This window comes from Dermacentor variabilis, chromosome 3, assembly GCF_050947875.1.
Source record: "Dermacentor variabilis isolate Ectoservices chromosome 3, ASM5094787v1, whole genome shotgun sequence".
Lineage (NCBI taxonomy): Eukaryota > Metazoa > Arthropoda > Arachnida > Ixodida > Ixodidae > Dermacentor > Dermacentor variabilis.
This window is the reverse complement of record NC_134570.1, coordinates 116,380,489-116,402,653: the sequence shown is the minus strand read 5'-3', so window position 1 is coordinate 116,402,653 and position 22,165 is coordinate 116,380,489. Positions and strand designations below refer to the sequence as shown.

The 22,165-nt window shown below is 47.5% G+C and overlaps 1 protein-coding gene across 1 annotated transcript in view; it reads right to left on the bottom strand.

Moving 5' to 3' along the window:
- Window positions 1-22,165, bottom strand: part of LOC142574703 (phospholipid-transporting ATPase ABCA3-like) — a 40,562-nt gene that overhangs the window by 1,567 nt on the left and 16,830 nt on the right. Inside the window, exons 7-12 of the mRNA XM_075683731.1 lie at window positions 21,590-21,913; window positions 19,313-19,610; window positions 16,415-16,598; window positions 14,708-14,898; window positions 7,388-7,561; window positions 1,867-2,080 (exon numbers count right to left, since the gene is read on the bottom strand). Coding sequence (XP_075539846.1) covers window positions 1,867-2,080; window positions 7,388-7,561; window positions 14,708-14,898; window positions 16,415-16,598; window positions 19,313-19,610; window positions 21,590-21,913 — 1,385 coding nt within the window. The remainder of the gene's footprint in view (window positions 1-1,866; window positions 2,081-7,387; window positions 7,562-14,707; window positions 14,899-16,414; window positions 16,599-19,312; window positions 19,611-21,589; window positions 21,914-22,165) is intronic.

Here is a 22,165-nt window from a genome sequence, read left to right as displayed (position 1 = left end):
ATAATCTCGCTTCGAACAGTTACTAGATTTTAACGTTATATTTTACATACTGTAAACCTCACGCAATGTGGTTTAGCGGTTACCGAGAAAAACGATTTCTCCGTTCCTATGTATTTGTATTGGAGCCCCCTTGCTAAAACTTCCCCTTAAGCTGCACTTAAATCTTACACGAGGGTGTTTGCATCGCACTGTCAAATAAATGCAGCCGCAGTGGCAGGCATCGAACCCGTCACCTCTAGCTCAGCAGCACAACGCCGTCAAAACTGTACCACCGCGTCATGTGCTTGTGCCAAGGGGATGATGCCAGAGAAAGTTTATTTGAACAAATAGCTTGTGTACAGATAATTCAGATAATCACACAACAATGTAGCTACACATCTAATTATCATATGCCACTACTTGTCACATATGTTATTTCCCTGTTGCTAACTAGAGTTAGTAAATAAGGCAAGGACAGTAAAAGAGATACCATCATTGCGCTTAAGAAAAGCAATTAGTAACCTTTACTACCCTTGCCTTTACCAACTCCAGTTACTGACAAGATAGTAAGATATGTGGCAAGCACTTACTACCGTAAAGGTAGCTATTACTACTAGCTTTTTCCTAAGAGTGTAGTACATTTATTGTATTTTGCTTCTGCTGCTTCCTTCTTAATATTTATTTATTTTGGCAGCGCTTAGTAAGATGTTTTTGTTTGCAGGTTTTTGTAAGAGAGAAAAAAGTGAAGAGAAGAGGTAGGCGATAGAAGGGGTAGGCGGATAGGGTAGGTAGGATAGTATGCGGTAGAAGGGGTAGGGTCTGTGAAGAGAAAGGGGTAGGCGACGCGCCTTTGTATCAGTGGGAGGAGAGAGCGAAGTCATGAATCATGCGTGTGAACACTTCAGATAACCATCGAAGAATATTTGCCGAAGAACTTCTATCCATGCCTTCCTATCGTGTAAAAATAACGCAGGAACCATTCAGCCTCAATTTTAGCCCGTAGCATTCGCTCGGTCTGCATCGTGGGTATGGGTTTGCTCCGCTAATTGCAAGAGGTCGCGGGTTCGCTCCCGGACATGGCGACCGAATTTTTATGGGAGCGAATTGCAAAAGGAAAACGCTTGTTTATATAGATTTACGTGCATGTTAAAGCACAATAGGGGGTAAAAATTAATGCGCAGTCCCTCGCTACTGCGTGCCTCAAATATATGGAGGTTCTGGCACGTAAAATTTGTCAACATTTGAGCAGTGGCACGTGAAATGTGTCATGAGCAGCGATATGTGGTTGGGAATGACTTAGGCCAAACGCGCCGAAAAGCACGATGAGCGCGCGAAAACAGACATCGTGTAGCTGAGTGGAAAATCGCAGCTTTATTTGACAATGCATATTGGTTCCACTTACAGAAAAAAAGGTTATCCGCGTTTAGTTTAAAAACCGGCGTTCCAGGGAAGTATTATCGAGTTCCAATAAAAAAAAAATATCTACCATTACACGAGGGAAGCGCCACTGTTGAGCTACCAGACCTTACCGACGACCACTGATTGACAGAATTTTGGTTGTTACAAAATATCTAGAACCTCTATTAGTTGTGCGAACGAAAATAGTAGTTTAAGCAAAGTTACAGCAATGCGCGGCAGTGCCGACATTGGGAATGGTGTAGGGCATAAAGATAACTTTTACATGAGACTAACCATGTGAATTGCGCGGGGCGTAAATTTAAACATTGCATGACGTTACATGTTTCATACAATGAAAATAAACACAACAGGACGTATACCATTTTATTTCTTTTTTGGAAAGGTTACCCTGCAGCCTAAAACATTTGGTGCGGGGTGAAAAAATATAATCCATGCAGCGGTGTATGTTGTAACGTTGCGAGCGCGTACCGGGTGCACGTCGGTGAGCAGGATGCCCGGGAAGAGCGTGGCCACGGCCTCCTCGAGGGCGGTCGCGTTGCTCGCGTCCTTGGCGACGCACTTGATCTGCAGCGTGAAGCCGCGGCCGAAGCGCACCAGAAGTTGCGGCACGCTGCCCAGGCACTGCAGCTGGCCCGAGACCAAGATACCGACGCGGCTGCAGTTCGCCTCGCACACGTCCATGCTGAATAGCGCGGCGAAAGTTTGCAAGCGCGAGTTGGCGGTGGTGCCGTTCGTCGTCAACAAAGTCGGTGCAGCTTTTGTGAGTTTTATCGCCACACTTTTAGTTAAACACTGAAAAAAGAAGTTTTATCGTACACCGTTATCGCATACGATGCACAACTGAGATGTATCACGTAAGCGAATCATCCCACCGTCGTAGGCGAAAACGAAAGACTTGTTTAGTCTCACGAATCATCTCCCCATCACCGCGACGCCACCTTGAAAGGATACAGGGGATATGGGTGCTGCTCACTATATTGGGCTCGCATTTCGTTAGAGCAAAGTTCCGCCATTCCTGACGCTGCGCTTACTAAAATCAACGAAGGTGGCCAGGCCACGGCAAATAGCACTTACGAACGGAAAACCTTTTCTTTTTAAATTCGGCCCCCGGTTGCTGCATAAATGCGAGTGGCAAGCCTAATCCATGAGTACTCCGCATAAACCCCCGGCTAATTTGCACTGAAATTTCGCAACGAGGTATAGAACGTTATATTGGCTAGAAGGAACGCAGCCTGGAACCAACGGCCCGAGCCGCTCCTCCTTGCACTGGTGTGCGCAGATCGCCGTTTCGCCTAGCGCAAGCTTGGAACGGTAGCGGTGTGATTACGAATTAGTGGGATGCGAACGTGTTTCGTCTGTAATTGCTGCGATATCAGATGGAGCAAGGTCAACGTGCCACCACTGTATGGTGTTTGGCTGCAAGAATAACTTTCGAAGCGAATGGGAAGTGCCCCTTCAGACGCCGCGACTTCGTGGACTCCGCTGCTCTGGTTGAACATAAGCGACGGCTTTGGATTGCCAGTGTAAGCAGAAAGAACTGGACGCCCAAACCTTCGTCACATGTATATTCAGATATGATGATTGTGATAAAAACATACTTATTATTACAATACGAAGACAGATTCAGGGTGGTGACCCTAGAAGATCTTGTTGCCATCTCGGCATCCATGACCAAACTGACATATGAACGAAGGTGCGCATTCGAGTCGGTCAACTAGTGCGAATACATGACGTTAACTATTTCATCATGCACACGCATTAAAGTTATTCTGTTCAAATGTGTTCCAAGGTTATGACACTTGGCAGTCAACGTTCTACTGGAAGTTTACTAGAGACGTATTATGAAAACAGTAGGTGCCGACGAAGAAAATGAAGGCGTGGTCTTCTTTTCCTTCTGGAAACCAAAGCCATCCATGCCTATACCGAGTGCCCGCCGCTCCGATAGTTTACACGGGCTCTCCGGTGCTTCCGAATCTCACCGGCAAGCTGTGCGGCCGACGTCGAGCATCGCAGGCTGCATTATACTTCAGAAAATAAAGTAGCTGTTGCCGAGATTAGTTGTTCGTTTTTTCCAGCTCTCTCGAGTCGGTGAGGCGCCTTTGCACGGGCATCACTCGTGACCTAAGAGTGAGCACATTCTTTGAACACGTTGCATGCATACGGTTGTATCGTGGCATAATCGTGGTCACTGTCAAAAAATAAATTAAATTATGGGGTTTTACGTGCCAAAACCACTTTCTGATTCTGAGGCACGCCGTAGTGCAGGACTCCGGAAATTTCGACCACCTGCGGTTCTTTAACGTGCATCTAAATATAAGTACGCGGGTGTTTTCGCATTTCGCCCCCATCGAAATGCGGCCGCCGTGGCCGGGATTCGATCCCGCGACCTCGTGCTCAGCAATCCAACACCATGGCCACTGAGCAACCACGGCGGGTCGCCACTGTCACGAGGTGGTCTTATAGAATACTCCATATGTTAACGGACCTCCCAAGCCGAGTTATCCTAAAGTTCTTTTTTTCATAACTTTGATGCCCGCGTGTCAGGTAAACATGCTTAGAAAATCGTACCGCGAAAGTTTTAGGAGCACGAAACCTATCAACGCGTGTTTCCTCGTAGCTTCGCTAGTTACCTGAATCGGTATGTATGCTGGTGCGGCACACCGACTAGCACACGGGGACGCCTCTGATTGGTTTAACCTGAGTGATACATTAACAGAGCTCAAGGCTAGACATACAAGAATAACACGCCGCACGTATGTTACGTATCGACAACGTTAAAACTGGGTTCGCCTCCTATTTCGATCGCCGTAAAAGCTGTGGCCGTGCCGCTAGACCCATCGCCGTTAGATGTGGTGGCTATACGAAGTTCACGGCTTAGTAATTAACACCAGCATTGTGCCGGTAACACCAGCATGACGCCCACACAGCAGCATGGCGCCGGAGAATAGACGGCGCTGTGATCGCAAAAGTGCGGCAGCCTATAGATAAAACGGTCTACAGCATTCGGCAGTGCACAAGGGTTCAGTTTATAGCCGCGATTATGATCGTTACTTCTCTGTTTCTTTCAAAATATAGGCTAAACGCGTGTCACCTGCAGCTACCGTGACCTCTAATAAATTTCGTATTAGCCACAGCAGAACGGCGGCACCATCTGTCACGGCCATGGTAAAAGGGGTATTTGGCCGCAGCGGTCGCGTAGACAGCGCCGGAATTCTATCGCTGCGAAACATAACGTTAGTAGTACAGTAAATGTATATATGAAGCTAAGTGCAGCTTTTTGGTGGTGTTGCCGCAGGTGGCGCGCACTTCGGCTATAGTGCGAACGAAACAGGTAATTCTCGGTAACGCCGAATTAATCTGAACCATTGCATAATGCTGCATCCGTGCAAAATGTCGAGCGGAAATCAGCTAGTTGTTTACGTGGAACAGTCGTGTATACTTGGCGCTTATAATATGCAATGCTCGGCACATGTTTGTTAATTAACACTCGCATGGAGTAATATTTATATCCTAAACGCTTTCTTTTTCTTTGAAATATCATGAAACCCTATGCATGGTAGATATTAGAGGGCGAATAAGGCCCTTTTCGTAAAATGAATTTGTGATAAAATAGCAACTTCAGTAACATTGATGCAGGAATCGACAACATTCTAGCGATGACAGAGTTTAGACAAGCACATGTATGGCCCGTGTCGTTTCCATGCTAATTGAAGGAGTGTTCTAGCACTTCAAACTGACGCCAGCGCGAGATTTTTTCCTGGTGTTCCTAACATGAAACTATTGCTCTCACCAGCATAGATTCGCTCTCGCTGATCCTGCTATGAATTTCGGCAACCTTTTGCTGCGTGCTGAGTGAGTTTTTAGCAGTTAAGAAAGTGAGTGCATTAAATTTGAATGCATGGGGAAAAAAAGAGAAAAAAAATTGGCTGAAGGCTTAGCTTGGTTAAGCCTAGAAGATTGCGAAAGCAATACCCTTGGCTGCGCCTTGGTTCGGCTGATGGTGTTGATATGGTTGCCCTTTGTTAAACTTATGGCTATACATCATCCGACATAGCGCAAGGCAGCGCGCCGACCACGGCGAGGAGCCGAGCTGTAGCCCCATTTATCCTCCTAGCGTGACGACACACCAGCGAGCGCCCTCGCTCGGTAGCACCGCAGTAGCGGCGCGCGAAGCTTCGCCTCCACCATCGATGCAGCGAACTGGGGCCCCGTCTCTCGGTCTGGCGTGACGTCACACGGTCACGTGACGCGCAGCTGTGTAAGGAGGCGCCACGACCACCGATGGGCCGAAAGTGCGAGCAGTATTGCTTTCGTAATAAAATGGTCTCAGAACTTCAGGACACTTTGCCCGCAGAGAATGACTGAAATGAGCGAGAATGCCGCGAAATTAGGTACGTCATGCTGAATGGCATTGGTACAATCGGGTACATCATGCTGTCTGTAAATGCAAAACGGTTGAGAATTTTTTGCTTTATGCTCTCCTAGCTTTCTTCAGCAAAAGAGAAACGTTTAACTAGAGTTGGCAAAGAGCTATCTACCGTAGTAACGTTTATTTTTAGCCTCGATTCTAGAGCATAGCCTTTAGATGCCCGTTCCTGCGTTGAGTGTCGTCGTCGTCCGTCGGCGTAACCGAGTGAACGATCACAGTGAAAGTTGAAAGAGCAAACGCGAAGCACAGAGGGGGGGGGGGGTTGAAAGATGGCGAGAACAAAGACAGCACGAGAGGGGAAGCGGGGGAGCGTATGCCGAAAGGGTAAGGAGGAAAGCGGAGTGCTGCACGAGACGTGCTTGACGGCGGCGACCAGGAACGCGGCGAGCGCGTCCACCGATACCACATATGCAAACAAAGCGCTGGCGTGGGTTACGAATCCACTGCGCATGCGCTACTTCGCCTCCGCCGCCGCTGCTATAGAGAATGCGCTCCGCGCGAGCCACGCATTTCCATGTTCACGCTTTCTTCCTGAACAATGAGCAACGCAACTGGTGGAAAGGCTTCGTCTGCCGCTGCTGCTAAGCGAGGTGCCCGACAAAATGCTCAGCGCCACAGCCCAAAGGACCCCTTCGTTCAGAATCAAATTCTTGGTGAAAACATATCACGAATTCAAAACACCTAAGAAGCTGCGCTGTAAATTCGCATTAGGGAGCATCGAAATCATCGGTGAATTTTTTCGACTCAGTATAAAAATGAGCTAAAGTACGAAAAGCTATACAAATAGGACGCAAAACATACAATCGGGGACAAAGAACTGTTGATTGGCGGTAATCGCTCGGGAACATTCGGGTACGATGAGTACTTATACACAGTCTCTAGCTAAACTCGTGATAGACTTCCGTGCCGGCACTCTGTAGAGCTTCCGTCTTTATTATTTTTTTTTGGGTCTCAGCGCCATTTGCAAACGCAGGTATTACAACGGAGCTTTTGACGCTAAAGCTTCGGCCTTTTTGGCACTGGTTTGGGAGATGTAGAAACAAGGCAGGTTAGACAAGCATGACAAACTGTAGTTGCATTACACAGTGAATTTTTTTTTCTCCGAAAATATTACGTCTATAGGAGTCAATGTCGACACCTTCGTAATTTATGGAGGGTCTTGCGCGAACGTAGCATAGATAGTACGGGGTTAGTGCGTGGCTTAGTTAATTGTGACTTTTCCTCAGTTAACCATCAATCATTTTGTGGCCGAGGTGTAAATCAGAAAGACCCAGCGTTTTGTGATAACGCCCGGATGCAACTGCTGCGTTTTTCTTTTAGAATTCAATGTACTCACGACGAATCAAGAAAGCAAAGCCCTGATAAGAAAAAAAATTTGCTGTGTGAAAATGGTGTTGCTTTTTTTCTTGGCGTGCCCTGTAAATCGGTGCACAAGGTCTGCAAAAAGAAAAAAAAAGCGCTCAAAGGCGAAGTAAAACAGGAACAAGGGTTAAAACAATAAATTTTTGGCATCATGTTGACGTGAAATTGATTAAGGAAAGCTCCTCCCGCTGAACGTACGAGTTGGAGGAGAGGATAATGGACGAGTATCCCTTTCTGATGATAGCCTGGAGTGCCTGAAAGATCGTCCTCCGCGCCAAGATGTCCACGCCTGCCACGGGCTCATCAAGGAACACGAGTCGCGGTAGCCCCACCATAGCCGCTGCCACAGATAACTTGCGCTTGTCGCCATGGCTGCAAATAGAGAGCGAAAGTTCAATAACAGAAAGGTCGGCTACTTGGAAAAGCCGCAGGTCAGGTTCGCTACATATCACTGAAAACCTGCGCTACTTACATGATTCTTTGGGATTTCAATGCCATCATCAGCTTTAATCAAGCATTCTTTTTTCTCTATTTGCCAATGTATAGTAGGCCTTCTACAGAATATTTAGATGCCTTCGTGTGCACAGTAGCGCGTTTGTGGTCATGCACGTACGGCAACGGAACTCTGCGCCTTTTAAGAAAAGACTTCCTCGTTGAAGATTTCGTGCACTATTAAGGTTGCTGCGCTCTGTCCCACGGCTGACAACCTTGTCCTTAAACGATAAGATCCAATCGCTGTAGGGAACGAATGTAGCTTTTTTTCTCTGGTCACTATTTGTGGTAGATAAACACAATGAGAGATGCTACAGAAGACGCGAAACCTGCGTGAAATAAACTCATTCACGACACCATCTGAGCAGCAAGAGACTGACCCAAGACAGTCGTCTTCCGACGAAAGCGATAATTTGTGGCCATGTATATAGGCGACCGGTCGCTTTGCGACCACCTTGGTAGTGCGACCTCTGCGAGTCGCCAGTGGGAATGAGTTCTAGTGGTTATCGCTGACAGGGCCTCTTGCCAGGTACTTCATCCTATGCGTACTTGGTGGTCAGAATTATTGTACAGTTCTCAATTACGCCTTCTCTAATCGCAGCTACAGTTCGAGCTCGCCTTAGTGCACAATAGCCTTAGTTTTCACAGCATCAAAAGTAAGGGTGTTAGGAGCAGGCTGCTAAGATCAGAAGAGATGAAGAACACAAACGACAAGATCGGCGCTTCTTCTTCTGTCCTGATTTTTGCGCCCTGCTCTTTACACATTCAAGCATGAACCAACTAGCCCAAGCAAGAGTTTTACTTACGTAAGGGTGTTAGCCGTGCGCAAACCAGCACTTAAAATGGTGTGAGAATTTTTACTGTGATGGGGTCGTCTATGAGCTAAAAGGGCTCTGCTACATATCTCTATGTGAAGCCTTTTCTTAGCAGGTCTCCGCTCGGTTTCGCTACCTCTGCCGCGTGAAGATGAGTGAAAGCACGTTATCATCTCCCAGGTCCCTTCGAGCGGCTGAGTCGAGAAGTCCCTCAGACATAGGAGGAGACAAATAATGTTTCCTTCGACTGGGAAGATCTCGGAGTGTTCATTGATCGCTTGATCGGTTGTCTTGTTCTACGCTCCAAAGCAACGTAGAGGCCCGCCCACCACGGCAGCCCCGTGGCTGGGGTTACGGTGCTGTGCACGAGCTCATGGTTTCAACCCCGCGCGGTGCGGCCTCATTTCTTGGGAAGCGCAACGAAAAACAAAAACGCTCGTGCACTTAGATTTAGGTGCACGTTTTTGATGTTTGACACAGGTGGTAAAAATAACCCCGAGTTCACCACTTCGGCGTGCCTCATAACCTGATTGGGGATGTTGCACGTAAAACAACCAAACACAATTTGTTTTAAAGGGAAGGCTCTCGGCACGTGGTGCACCGACCCATATTAACAGTGGTCGAACAACGGGTGTCGCTATGCACAGACAACTTTTCCACAGCGAGACTTGTCCGCGTCAGTGCAGCGACTACTTTCCTTAGCAGTGGTCCAGATTGACGTTCTGAAGACAGGCACCTTTCGTACCCTCAATTATGACACAGTGCATGTTGAACCCTGTAAATTAGAATAGGCGTGGTGACAAGAAAGCACCACTACTATTTGCATTCATGCTGACGTCATGCCACGCATTGTAATGAGCGCGTAGCTCCACCATTTTGGTGCCACTTCTCGTTAGTTTTATATGTATAACTCCTGAGACATGTTTCTTTTTCAAATATGTTGGCGCAGTGTATAGACCAAAGCGTGACAAACTGACCAACCAATGGGATCATCCAGTTTGATGGTTCATAAGGGCGGCTTTGTAGTCCGCGTAGAAACAAAGAACGTTGATTGTGCCAATGCATGCTTCGTTCTCGTTTTGTATAACTACCCCATCATGTTGAGAACCACTGAGTGCAATCTTGCAGAATAGTCAAATCCTGCCTACTTCTCGGCGGAAATGGCAGGGCTACTCATCGACCCTTTGTGGAACATCGTAACCCGGAAATCTGTAATCCGATGGCACACTAGCACTATAAAACCCATTGTGTCTGCTGTCTTCCCCACCATCTTACTCGCGCGGAGGCAGTCTTGCTCCACAAAATTCAGGCTGGGGCGGCTTTTATACATTCCGTATTCTGGGCCTGGGGCCAAAGTCATGAAGACCCCGTATTACCTCGCTCTCGCCTCGCTTCTGCAGAGGATGCTTGCCATCATCTGCGGCTGCATCCAGTGACACAAAGATCACAAGAGTTAAACTGCTTAGAGATGCCGGCATATGGGCAACCCATCTCACAGTCATGAACCATAACTCGAACAGGTCACTCATCAGGTTCTTTACGAAGAACTGCGCGCACTGTTTAAACTATAGCTTGCTGTACGACAGCCCATGCAGCAGTTCCGCCCTAAGGCCGAAGCATTGAAAGCAATAGCAAGGTTTAGCATTGCGCTTGGACTCCTCGGACGGCAATCTAACTATACGCGGGTGGGTCATGTTGAAGCGTCACCGCGCGCAAGGCGACTCCTATAGTGTAGAAGGAACCGCGCCTTGGCAGCTACCACGCGTTTCAAAATACTGGCGTGAGTAAGGGCGCCCCCAGTGGTATTGCAGGCGTCGCACATCGATGGTGCACAACATGAGGTGAAAGATGTAGAAAAAAGGGTTAAACAAATCTCTCTGTATGAGATCAACGGAAAACCGTAGACGTTAGTCAGCGCTAAGCGAAATAGATAACGCTAGCTTGACGTTTACTGCCCATTCCACGGAGACCAGTGCATAAACACAGCAGCTGAACAAGAACGCTATACTGTGCTTACATTGGCGTGTGCACTGTGCCTATGGCAGCAGCAGCAGGCACAAATCTTGCCTGGCTCCACCACCGAGCTTATTGAATGGAGCGCTGACGGTGGGCCTACTTCTATTTTTATGCTATTGCAGCGAAACGCGCTGTGCGTCTCTGGAGACCCTCTAAACCATCTCGCGCCTGCCGCGCATGCGCTCTTGCTATTCGGTCAACGGCGGCGTCCACGGTGTTTTACAGCGAAGCTGTTTACCTCTACCAACCGGTGATTCTTTCGTGGCGGTCCACAGAAAACTCGGCCCCGTCACCTGGTCACCGTCACCAAGGCGTGCCTTGCGATGTTGCGGGAACCGCACTCGATCTCGCTTGCCTCTCTCAACGCGAGATCGCTGGGTCTTCATTCCAAAGATAAAAAAATTGGAGGACGCTTAAGCTTCGCCTTCAAGAGTGGAACGCGACAGCGTTCCCGTCGACCCGCCAAGGGGTGTAAGACAATGGGCTACGGCGCAGCGACTACGCGCCCCGCATCGGACGCGGTGAGCGTCGAGCAACGCAGCGTTCGGCGCGACAACGAAATGTGCGCCTGAGCAAGCGACGCACGCCTGATCCTTAGAAACAGCTCGTTTCTAAGGCAACACCGCGTTCACTAGAGGCGCTTTTGTACCGCTTTGAAGCATCGAACATCGTGGCTCAGTGGTAACGTCTCCGTCTCACACTCCGGAGACCCTGGTTCGATTCCCACCCAGCCAATCTTGGAAGTTGCTTTTTATTTATGAAGTGCCTGCCGTGATTTATCGCTCACGGCCAACGCCGCGGACGCCGACGCCGACACCGACGCCGACGACACCGGCTTTTCTGCGACACGAGCTCCTTAACGCTATCGCGTTAAAACCCATGACTTCGTACTCAACGAGGTTCAGGTGCTGTGTCTCTCGGAAACGTGGACGGACATAGTCGCTGAAGTGACCGGCTACGTTGGAATAACGGCCGCGAAACGAAGTCACAACCGATCTGCCAGAGTTGCCATCTACGCAAGAAAAGAAGCGTGCGTGACCGCGTACATGCTTAAGTCTGACCCGGTCGACTGCGGCGATGTGGGTGCCGTGAAAACCGCAATAGATTCGTCTTCTTCATCGTGTACATTTCGTCGGACACTTTCAAGGCCGACGTAGAGCGCTTCATGCGAACGCACTTTGCGGTGTTGGCGATAGATAACACTACGCTTTTCGTCATCGTGGGGGCCTTAACGTTGATGTGAAGCAGTGATTTGGGCTTGTTGGTAAGACATCGTGAGGCTTATAGCACGTGAAAAAGACAAGGATGAAAGTGAGACGTTACACACACAGGCGCTAACTTGCAACAATCTTTATTTCGAGCAAGGGACCCATGCATATATACAACTTTTTGCGTGCATCATACATGCGCTATTTGCGAAAATCCCTTACACACCATTGCGCAGGTACGATAACTCTTTGCGGGAAAGAGCAATCGATGGTTTCGACACACAGTTATCCCCAAGCCTATCAATTATTTCTGCTTGTATAATTTCGCGAGTTATCCTACCTCGGGCTCTTCCCAGAATTCCCACAATTAAAAAACTAAATTATGGGGTTTCACGTGCCAAAATCACTTTCTGATTATGAGGCACGCCGTAGCGGAGGACTCCGGAAATTTCTACCGCCTGGGGCTCTTTAACGTGCACCTAAATCTAAGTACACGGGTGTTTTCGCATTTCGCCCCCATCGAAATGAGGTCGCCGTGGCCGGGATTTGATCCCGCGACCTCGTGCTCAGCACCCTAACACCATAGTCACTGAGCAACCACGGTGGGTGATTCCAACAATTCCCACAAAAAGTTGTATATATGTATGGGTCCCTTGCTCGAAATAAAGGTTGTTGCAAGTTAGCGTCTGTGTATGTCACGTCTCACTTTCGTCCTTGTCTTTTTCACGCGCTATAAGCCTTTCACGTTGACATTTCGAAACAGGAAAACAAGTGGTTCGTAGACTTTGTCTTCGAAGAGTTTGTACTAAAGTGTTGCGCAGAAAAGAAACTACCAACCACCATCTATGACTCGTGTGTCAACCTAACTTTGGCGAAGAACGCGGCAACTGTCAAAACCGATAACCTCAGTGTATACCAGAGCGATCATAAAGCCGTCGTGAATGTCGTTGTGCAATAAATGGTTATGCACTGCATTTTACGGCGTACTAATTTCATTCGTTAGACTAGAATAGGTTAAGTGGACGGTAGCAGCTTCGCTGGCAATGCACCTTTGCAGAGTGGATTGGGTCTTCAAATATTTTTACCTCTCGAGTATTTCGTACAATTGACGTCGGAGAAAAAAATTACAAGGTCTCTTAAGACCTCCCTTAAAAGGTGAACGGTGAAAGGCTACTCTTCCATTCGCCTCTTTCTTTTGGCCTCTTCTCTTTGTCTTCTTTCTTTTTGTCATTACGGCTCACTACTAAGCATTTTTAGTCATTTGTAATCAATTGTGGTCAATACAAGCCGTTGTTAGGCATGTTGGTCATATCATAGTCATTAGTATTTATTAAAAGTCACTGCAGTCATTATTAGTCAATACTGGTCATTACTAAGCATTTTAGTCGTTTCTAATCAATTGTAGCCTTTACAAGTTGTCGTTAGAAACATTGGTCATTTCATAGTCATTACTAATCATTACAAGTCATTTCACTCATTATTAGTCATTACTGCTCACTAGTAAGCATTTCTAGTGATTTGTTATCAACCGTGGTCATTACAAGCCGTCGTTGGGCATATTGGTCATTTCGTAGTCATCTGTAGTCATTACAAGTCATTAGTAGTCATTATTTATTTATTTATTTACAAGATACTGCCGGCCTTAGTCTTGGGCCTTGGGCAGGAGTGGACAGTGCAATATAAAGATGTACAAAAAAAAAGAACATCAAAAATCATTACAAGAATACATTGCAATAGACATATTCCCTGATCCGCACGAGCCGTACAAAGCATTCCAACGAAAAAGCTTTACAAAATTTCAATATATTTAAGAATACGGATATTCGTTGAACCGCACCAGCTGTACAGAGCATATTGATAACAACGCGATATTGATAACAAGGAGTCGCATTCATACTGGTATGCTGAAAGACATCGTGCATGCTCGGTTGGTTGAGCAGCAAAAATCTACAAATAATGAAAAGCAAGCGAAAGAAGCTTTGGCTATAATGTGAATCAAAAAGAAAAAAAGTACATTTGTACGTACATATACATACATACATATACATATGCATACGCATACATATAATATCACGTCTAAATGCTGCTCAGCGCGTTGCAGAATGACTGGACGGTCGGGCATTCCACTGTACTGGCGGAGAGCGCCTTCCGCTCACCTATCGTCCAAGGAAAAAAACGTGTTTCCAGATACGTTTGTTCTGCAAGAGAATTACTTTATTTTTTTCGGATGATTAGATCGTGTTGCACGCCTGGTAACTAAAGTAATCTACATATCCTCATCTATCCCCAGCATATCATGATAAAGTCGAGGGTTCGACGGAAGCCCGTCTGGTCGGGATGAAGCATGAAGTAATAAAACGATGGACACCGACCAACAGAAGTGCTAAAAAAATCGTGAACAAGCCTTCCGTAGCGAAGTCGAAACGTCTTTTAAATTTATTCATTCTTTAGCACTTCTGTTGGTCGGTGTCCATCGTTTTATTACTTCATCATGATAAAGTAAATATATGTATTTCAGTCGGTTCCTATATCACCTTAATCCTAATGTTTCCAGGTTGGCTTTGTTAATAAGAACAGTCGGAGATACGTGCCAGCTATATACAGTTGAATACGAATCTAACATATTTTCTTTGAATGTTTTCCAATTGTGTAATGTACTTCGGGTTGTACGGGACCCAGACCACCGAGGCGTATTCAAGAACTGGTCTAATTATTAGTCATTACTAGTCATTATTAACCCTCTACCAATCGTTATTTTAACATTATAATTCACTATCTGTCCCTATCAATCATTTCTCGTTCTTTAATCTGTCTTTAATCTGACTTCATATGGCGTGATGACGCTCCGGCGGACCCTCCGGCGGCCAGGTCTGCTGACACAAACTTCACTATGAGCCCGGAAAGGCTTTCGCCGTAATAAAAACGTTAGCGTGACAGCTAAGTGCCAGGCCTTCAGTCTATAACGTGCACGATCAACGGTGCAGTACCTGTACGATCCACACGGCAGCCTAGCTACGTCCTCGTCAATGCCAACGACGCGTAGCAGGCTGCTCACGATCAGTTCGACGGTGGCCACGGGTATGCCACGCAAGTTGGCCATCAGCCGCAGAAACTCGGAGCCCGTAAGCTGCTCGAGCAGGCCGCCCGACTGGAGACAGTAGCCCACGCCTGACTGCCACTGTGCGGGAGATAAATCGTTCAGCCTTTTTACATTGGCGTGGCACCGAGGAGAACAATACACGTGTGCTGTTTCGCGCTGGCATTATTTCGACGTGCCGTGCCAGTCCGTCCAAACAACTGCCTTGGATAGGAAATTAGAGCTCGTGTTGTCGGCATTTTTGTTGAAACAGAACCACGTGAATTAATCCTAATGGCATCGGAAGCACCTACTTTTTTTTTCTAAACACTCTATTTTGAGTGTCCTAGTATTGTATGTGGCCCAGAAGGCTATTGGCTCGATTAATTGTCAATGTTTCTAAATCTAGGCAAGCTTACACAGCTGGTTAAAAGCGAGTTATCTGTGGCCTTTATAACTAGAGTGCATTGTCACACCTAGCGCTGCGTTGGGCTTTGCGAACCCAGCGTGCGAGCAATGATTTAAGGCACGTTGATGGCGAAGTATAACCCATGTATACGTTCGCATCTCGATACAACCAGGGAGGGGGAACGGCGATTCGGTATAAAATCGACAAGAAAGCTGCGTCTATGCGTGCTAATTGAAGAAGTTATGAATTTATTGAATCCCGTGCCTGTTTCCTAACGATCAGGCATCGATGCAAACTGGGTGGAGAGGCATGTTTGCTTAAACCCATGCGGTGTGCGGTTAGTGTTATCTCTTTTATATTTATGGAATTAAAATGAAATTGTGAATCTTGTATTGTGTTGAGCCCCTTGTATATGTAAAGCCTTTCCACAGTTTTTTAATGTGTGTTTAATAATTTCCGCAAGCAAGCTCGAAGGCCATGTTTTATCAACAAGGTGCCAGTAGCTTTAACGTAGTTCTGTGGCCTCCTGTGGTGCGCCGGTATAACAAGCGCCGCGGACGTACAATCTCATTTTTCCTCAATTAAAAACAAATGTAACAAAGATTCTGCGTTCAACCTTTTTGTTTCAACGCTTAACATCACATTATTGTTCTCGAAGGGAGTAGGAGGGGGCGTGATAATGATGTAATAGCACCCTTAAACAGTCTATTAAAAGGGTGGTCCCCAGCATCAGAGGGAACACGGTCTCTGCATTCGAGAAACAGTCAACGCGGAAATATAACTGCAGAGTAATTTTACTTCTTAGGAGGCGACTAAAAACACTCGGTGTCCTTGAATGAAAAACCTGTGCCTATATTTTTTGTAACGTACCATCTTATTTTTTCTTTTTTTTTTTGTCGTCTGCAACGCCAAGTGATAATGGCGGCGTTGTGGCACCAAGCCTATGTAGAAGAGAGAAAAACGAACAATTGCTATGATTCTTTGTAAAAGAGGGACCAAACTCACGAAGCTTTTTATGTTCGTAAGAGTTCGCTGACGTTGGCTGGCCGCCTTTGCTTATAATACGTACAGCATAAGAATTGGCTTAACTTTTCTCTTAAGAACAGTCCTAGCGTAAGAGGTTTTTCTCGGGCACCAGACTGCAGCTGCTTCCTTTCACGTTGTCCCGCCCCGCGTACACTCGCAGGTGCCTTCATGCCATATATGTACCTTCCTGGGATTTTGTGACATGCAGAGGCCGCTAATGTATGCGTCTCCGCTGGTGGGCCGCAGCAGTGCTGCCAGCATCTCCAACGTGGTCGTCTTTCCAGCACCGTTCAGACCCAGCAGGCCGAGACACTCGGTGGTGCGCAGAGCAAGCGACACGCTGCGCACCGCTTCGGTCGTGCCGTACCTGCGGAAAATCCGCCGACGTGTTAATTGTCTAGGAAGGGGAAGGGGGGCAGGGTGTCCGAACTGCTATAAGTGGTGTCCGTAAACATGGGAGATCCTGACGTGTTTCAAGCTCCACAAATGCCGTCCGTCGCTTGCAATGCACTAATTAAACAAATCAGATCATGGTACTCCCGTGGCGCTGTCGATGTATGCCTGATTTCGACACCACCTCTTCATTGTAGCAACTGTCGAAGTTCGTAAGGTGAGAGTTTAGTGACAATCAGAGGATGTCAGATGACCAGGCGGCTAGTATATGGCAGGGCGAAGTCGAATTTGCCAACAACTCGAAGCAATGGCAAGAGTTTGACACAATAGTTCTGGGGAAACCTGCTAGACGCCAGGTTAGCTCATATGGCAGAGCTGCTGCCCTGGAAAGGCGGTGGTCTCGGGTTCAAGCCCCGGCCCAGGACGAATGTTTCTCCAAATGCGAGGCTTTTCTTTCCAGGAACGAGAATGGGTTTCCTTTGTAACAATTCCTACGATTGGGTGAATGTGTCATTTTCCTTTCCCTGGGTTTATTCGGAGCACTGCTCTTCGCAGAGCTTGGAGGATCTGTGATCTCCTTGCTGCGAGCGCGACTGATTTCCGGCAATGTTCTGATCACTTAAGCTGGACTGACACGACGGATCAAACTCTGAGTATGAGCATCACACCAATTACTGCCGCCCAATTACGTTGCACACAAGCGCAAAGCAAATAAGCTCCTGGCGGTGCAGTCTGTTCCGGCTCAGCCGCGTCATTCTTGTCCGGATCGTTTGGTTCCATAGTGTTAGTCCAGCTTTATCAGCTGCAGCTTTAATTAGCGTTGAGTCGGCATACTTTCGTTTTCCCAGAAGCATTGTGCGTGCGCGATTCTTCGGCTTCTCTACAACAAGAGCAGTACTGGTGCGTTTCCTTTCCTGGCTTCCGCTTGTCCTGGTGGGCTGACGGACGTTAGTATTCGGCAAGCTGCATCTACCTCTAGCTCTTGTCTGAAGTGGGTTCCCGACGCCATGCAGCTGGAGCGTGGTACGAGCCATTCAAGTGTACCGTGAGTCGGGTGTATTCCCTGCACAAAGCAGGGTGGCACAGCGGAGGCCTGGCAGTCAGGAAGTAATCCTAAGAACTTCCCTACAGATCTCTGGTGTGGATGGCATAACTTTGTGCTATAGCCGTTCGCACGCTGAGTAACAAGCCAGGAATGTAGCTGCAAGCATCCCATAAAGAGAACATATTTCTACATGTGCCACCGAATCGCCTTTTGCAAGTTTATCCCTCTTCCTAATTATGATTATAGCCGTGCCACGCCTTTGCCATGAGCAAGTGCTTCTTTGTAGTGAAAGTCCTGCCCCACCAGGGAGCTTTGCGTTCGTGAAATTGGGGGTGGTACCTATCGCAAAGATGTCAACGAGGTCATTCAGCCTGTCGTGGTGCATATTCACGGCCATGGCGCGCATTGACACGATGAAGTAGGGAGCCTCTATACGCACCCTAACTCTAGTGCTTGAGCGCGTGCATGCATGCGGGCACCCTACATTGAGGGGATGGTGGTTAAGGGTGGTGCGAAGTGACGATTTGAACTGATCAGGTAGATGTACCTGCTGGACCTGTTCATCTAAACCGTATGTGCTGCAAGTGCTCTTCGGCCCATACATTTGGTGATTTGGGCTCTTCGTCCTGTAAGCATCGGTTGCTGAAAAACTAGGGCTGGAAACACTGAGATGTTTACTAAACAACTGGGATACGTCTTTTAAGCTTCGGTAAAAACGCTAAGGGAACTAGTTGTGGAAAGGCGAAGGCATGACCGACATGCGTGCCACGTTTTTTTCAAGAGAAGCCTCACCTGCATTCTTGTATTTTCACTTGTTATGGACAATTGCGCCGGGGACTGAAGAGTGGACAAGTTGCCCGATAAAGCCTTGCTCAGTGTCGCAAAACGCTTGCTATACATTATCAAGGTCGCTAGTATATAAATTCTTAACCTAGCGGAGAAGGGAGTAATTTGTTGATATGGAATAAGCTGTCGATAGGAAGTCTTGAGATCACGGACCCAATTAAAATGCGCACCCAAGAATCCAAAGTTTTCTTTGTGTTCTGCTTGGACCCAAGCGGAAGGCAAGACTCTTGCGCCCCCTAATCAAAAGCAGCTCTGTAAAGCCTGTAAGGTGTGTCTACGACCACGTGAAAAATGCCAAGCCTTTTGTGTTTAGCTTTTGCGCTTCCATACTGGACTCGACATTTGAATATACATCCGCATTCATGAAAATATTCGATTTTGCTTATTCAGCTCGCAGAATTCATGAACGACGGGTACTTAAAAGTTTTCATTGGAACTCATGGTGATGCAAAAGGCGAAAGGTATTACTAAACAACTAGCATTGCTATTGCAATTTACAGCGATAAAAGAAGAGAATAAATCTTTTGAATATTCAAATTATCTGCAAAATATCATTACAGGAACTTCAAGTTTCCTAGGGCTTTTGTGGGCGCTAAGTAAACTGAGCTGGTCGCGATCATCCAGATGTCTCCGGCCCGCGGTGTCTGCTCTCATAGTCCTCGCTTCACTTGGGGCGTCAAATGAGACCACAAATCAATCAACTAGATAACACAACCTGGGAAGAGCATGCCGCGCACCGAGTGACTGTTGCGACTTGATTTTTCACTTGCAGCACGGCCCAGTGGGCATTCACTCACTTCTTCTCGAGGCCCCTGGCGGCCATGACGACGCTAGTGAACTTTCCCTCGGCGACCACCGCGTCCACCAGCTTCCGCTCTTCGCGCACCTCTTCGTCGGCAGCGGTGGCCTCGGCGCCCTGTCCTGCGGCAGCGGGAGGTCGCGGCAACCAGAGGAAGCGGCCGGAGTCCAACCGGTCGAGCAGCACGAACAGCGTCACGCCCTCCACCAGCATGAAGAGCAGCTCGGGCAGGATGCCACTGCTGTGCAACCCGAACGGGCTCAGGGGCTCCCAGTCCGTGTTGTTGGATAGCTCCACTTTCAGTGCAAAGCGGGGAAGAGACGGAAATCTTCGTCGTCCTCTCACCGGCCTACGTAATGCTAGCAAAAGGCACGAAGCCCATCCATCCCAGCGTTTAAACTCTCACCGCGTGTGAGTCGTCCGCGTCCTAATCCTGCGAGATCCCTAACATAAATACAGCCTTTAGTCACCTGCTGTCCTCGATGGCATTTCCCTTATCATGGTGCACATTCTGCTGCTGAAATATATGCCACATGTTATCTGTCAGAGATGTTGCCTGGCTTACCTAAATTAAATTCTCCAGAATTGCAAGTATCTAAGTAATTATTTATATTGATTTATTTATAGCGCATGTGCCCCGATTAGGGCCAACATATAAGGGGCACGTGAGCGAAGGAATTGCGGCTGAGATGACTGATAGTTTTTTTGAATTGTGACGTCAATAATGACGTATACAATGTCAGTAGCCCGACTGTTCCCTTCCCCTGCTGTATAGACAAATAAGGTGATTAAATAGGCAGAAACATGAGGAACTGGCTGCGTCTATACGTGTTAACGACGTCGAATGCACTGGGAACAGCGATCAGCAGAAAATAGAAGAGGCACAAGCCATGGGATAGCACTTAATTGTGGTAAAACGATAGGCTGCCGAAAGAACATAGGCTGCAGATTTCACTCCGTGAAGTAGAGTGCTTTAAGTCCCCCATGAATTTAGGAGCGTCGAACAGTAAAGTCTTCGTGCGCCAATATTTAAGGGGCCGTGAAAGTCTTCGTATTATCAGAAGCTCATGTTAACGGAAGGGATATAGATAGCTGATAATAAATAACTGGTGAGCCTCTAAAGCCGCTATGCAAAAAGAAATAAATGAAACAGCACTATAACCAAAAGGTAAGAAGCGATATTAGATTTGCATGGTGAAACGTGTTATATGAACTCTTTACTTAAATTATTCAACAGCTGTTGCTTGACGACTCAGTGAAGATCCGTGCTTTATCACATAAGAACACATTTGACCTAGATTGCTCGAAAATTTTTCATTTCAGTGGCCTTTTCATTTCAGTGGTTTTTTTTTCAGTAGCCGGGAAAAAAAAGATGTGCTGAAGTATTCAGGGATTCATTACCTGCATGATGTGTGAGGCTGGTTATTGTGGATACCGGGCATTGTTCACCTGATTACTAGCCTCTCCAGTTAGTACAGTTAGTAAATCTCTTCAGTAAGTGTTTGTCTGGTTATTTGTGAATTCCCATGAACGCTGGCGTAGCTGTTTAGGTCTACAGAAATGCGATTCCAATCAAAGCGTAACGAGCATGAACGCTGCCGATGCATAATTATTCTTCTGTTCAGCAACATTTTTTCTGGTTGCGCATCGATCGAGCTATTCTATAAGCGAACCTACGTTCTCAACTTGTAGTAAATTGTCAGTTCAAAACGCAAGAATTGGAATACACTGCGAGAGTGTGTTGAAGTGGCCAAGTTCGTGCGGCTCTGGAAGGTGAAGCTAAGAGCGCGAAAAACAGAAATGAAGTCGAGAAACAGCGTTGTCCTTGTTATTTTCGCCTACTTCGTCCTGTGCGAGAAACAAGCCTGGCAAAAGGTCTGCTCGCAATCTGCAGTTGTAAGCGCGACTTAGGGTGTTCGTCTGAGCCAATCGTTTCTGCAAACTTTTACGAGGGCATTAACAGGGCAAGTAAATACTTGCAAGTCGCGACAGGATTGAGAGCTGTACCGGTTGTTACAGGATCGAAAATAAAAACAAACGCATGCGACGAATAAGACCGCGCGGGAAGAGACTGGAGCAAGGAGTTAAGTTTAATGCCGGAGGTTATACAACTGTAATTTCCTATCACGAAATTCCAGTCCTTCGCTCCAGCCTCGTCCAGTGTTATTCTTGCTTGTGCACGCTGCGTTTTCCCTTGATCTTTTATTTTCTTCTTTTCTTTCATTGAATTAGATTCTGCGTCGCGGGCTACATCACGTTCCGCACAGGGACCCACTGTGGCAGCAGTAGTAGATGCCGGTTCCCAGGAAGCGGTAGCTGGGGTCGCGGCTACACATGTGCCACAGCAGGCTGCTGCCAGCCAGCAGCGTGTTGCGCCGGTTCAGGCAGTCCTGGTTCTCTGCGTCCAACTCCAGCGCCTTGGTCAGCGCGCGCGGGAAGGCGAACGCCGGCACCAGCGCCATCACGTACTCGTAGACGCCGTGCTTGACGAGGTCCTCGCCCCGGTGTCGCCGCTCCGCGGACCGGATCAGCCCGTTCCACATGAGCGCTGTGCCTGCCAGTGGACAACCAGCCTGCTGTCGACGCCTACGCGGCGAGGCTTCAAACCCGCGTTATACAGGCATACATGCTGCCTGTATGGCTCACTGGAGGCGCACTCTGTTATAGGAAAATATTTTTCCTGTTTATAAGAACGAGCCTGTGGATTTCCGTGGCCAATGCATGGAAGGTCCGCGGTTCAACTAAACGGACTGTCTGCCGTCCGAAGACAACGAGCCAACGGACACATTGCGATGCAATTTAAAGGTAAGTGGCGTTTGAAACTTGTTATTCCACGCAGGTATGCGTGGAC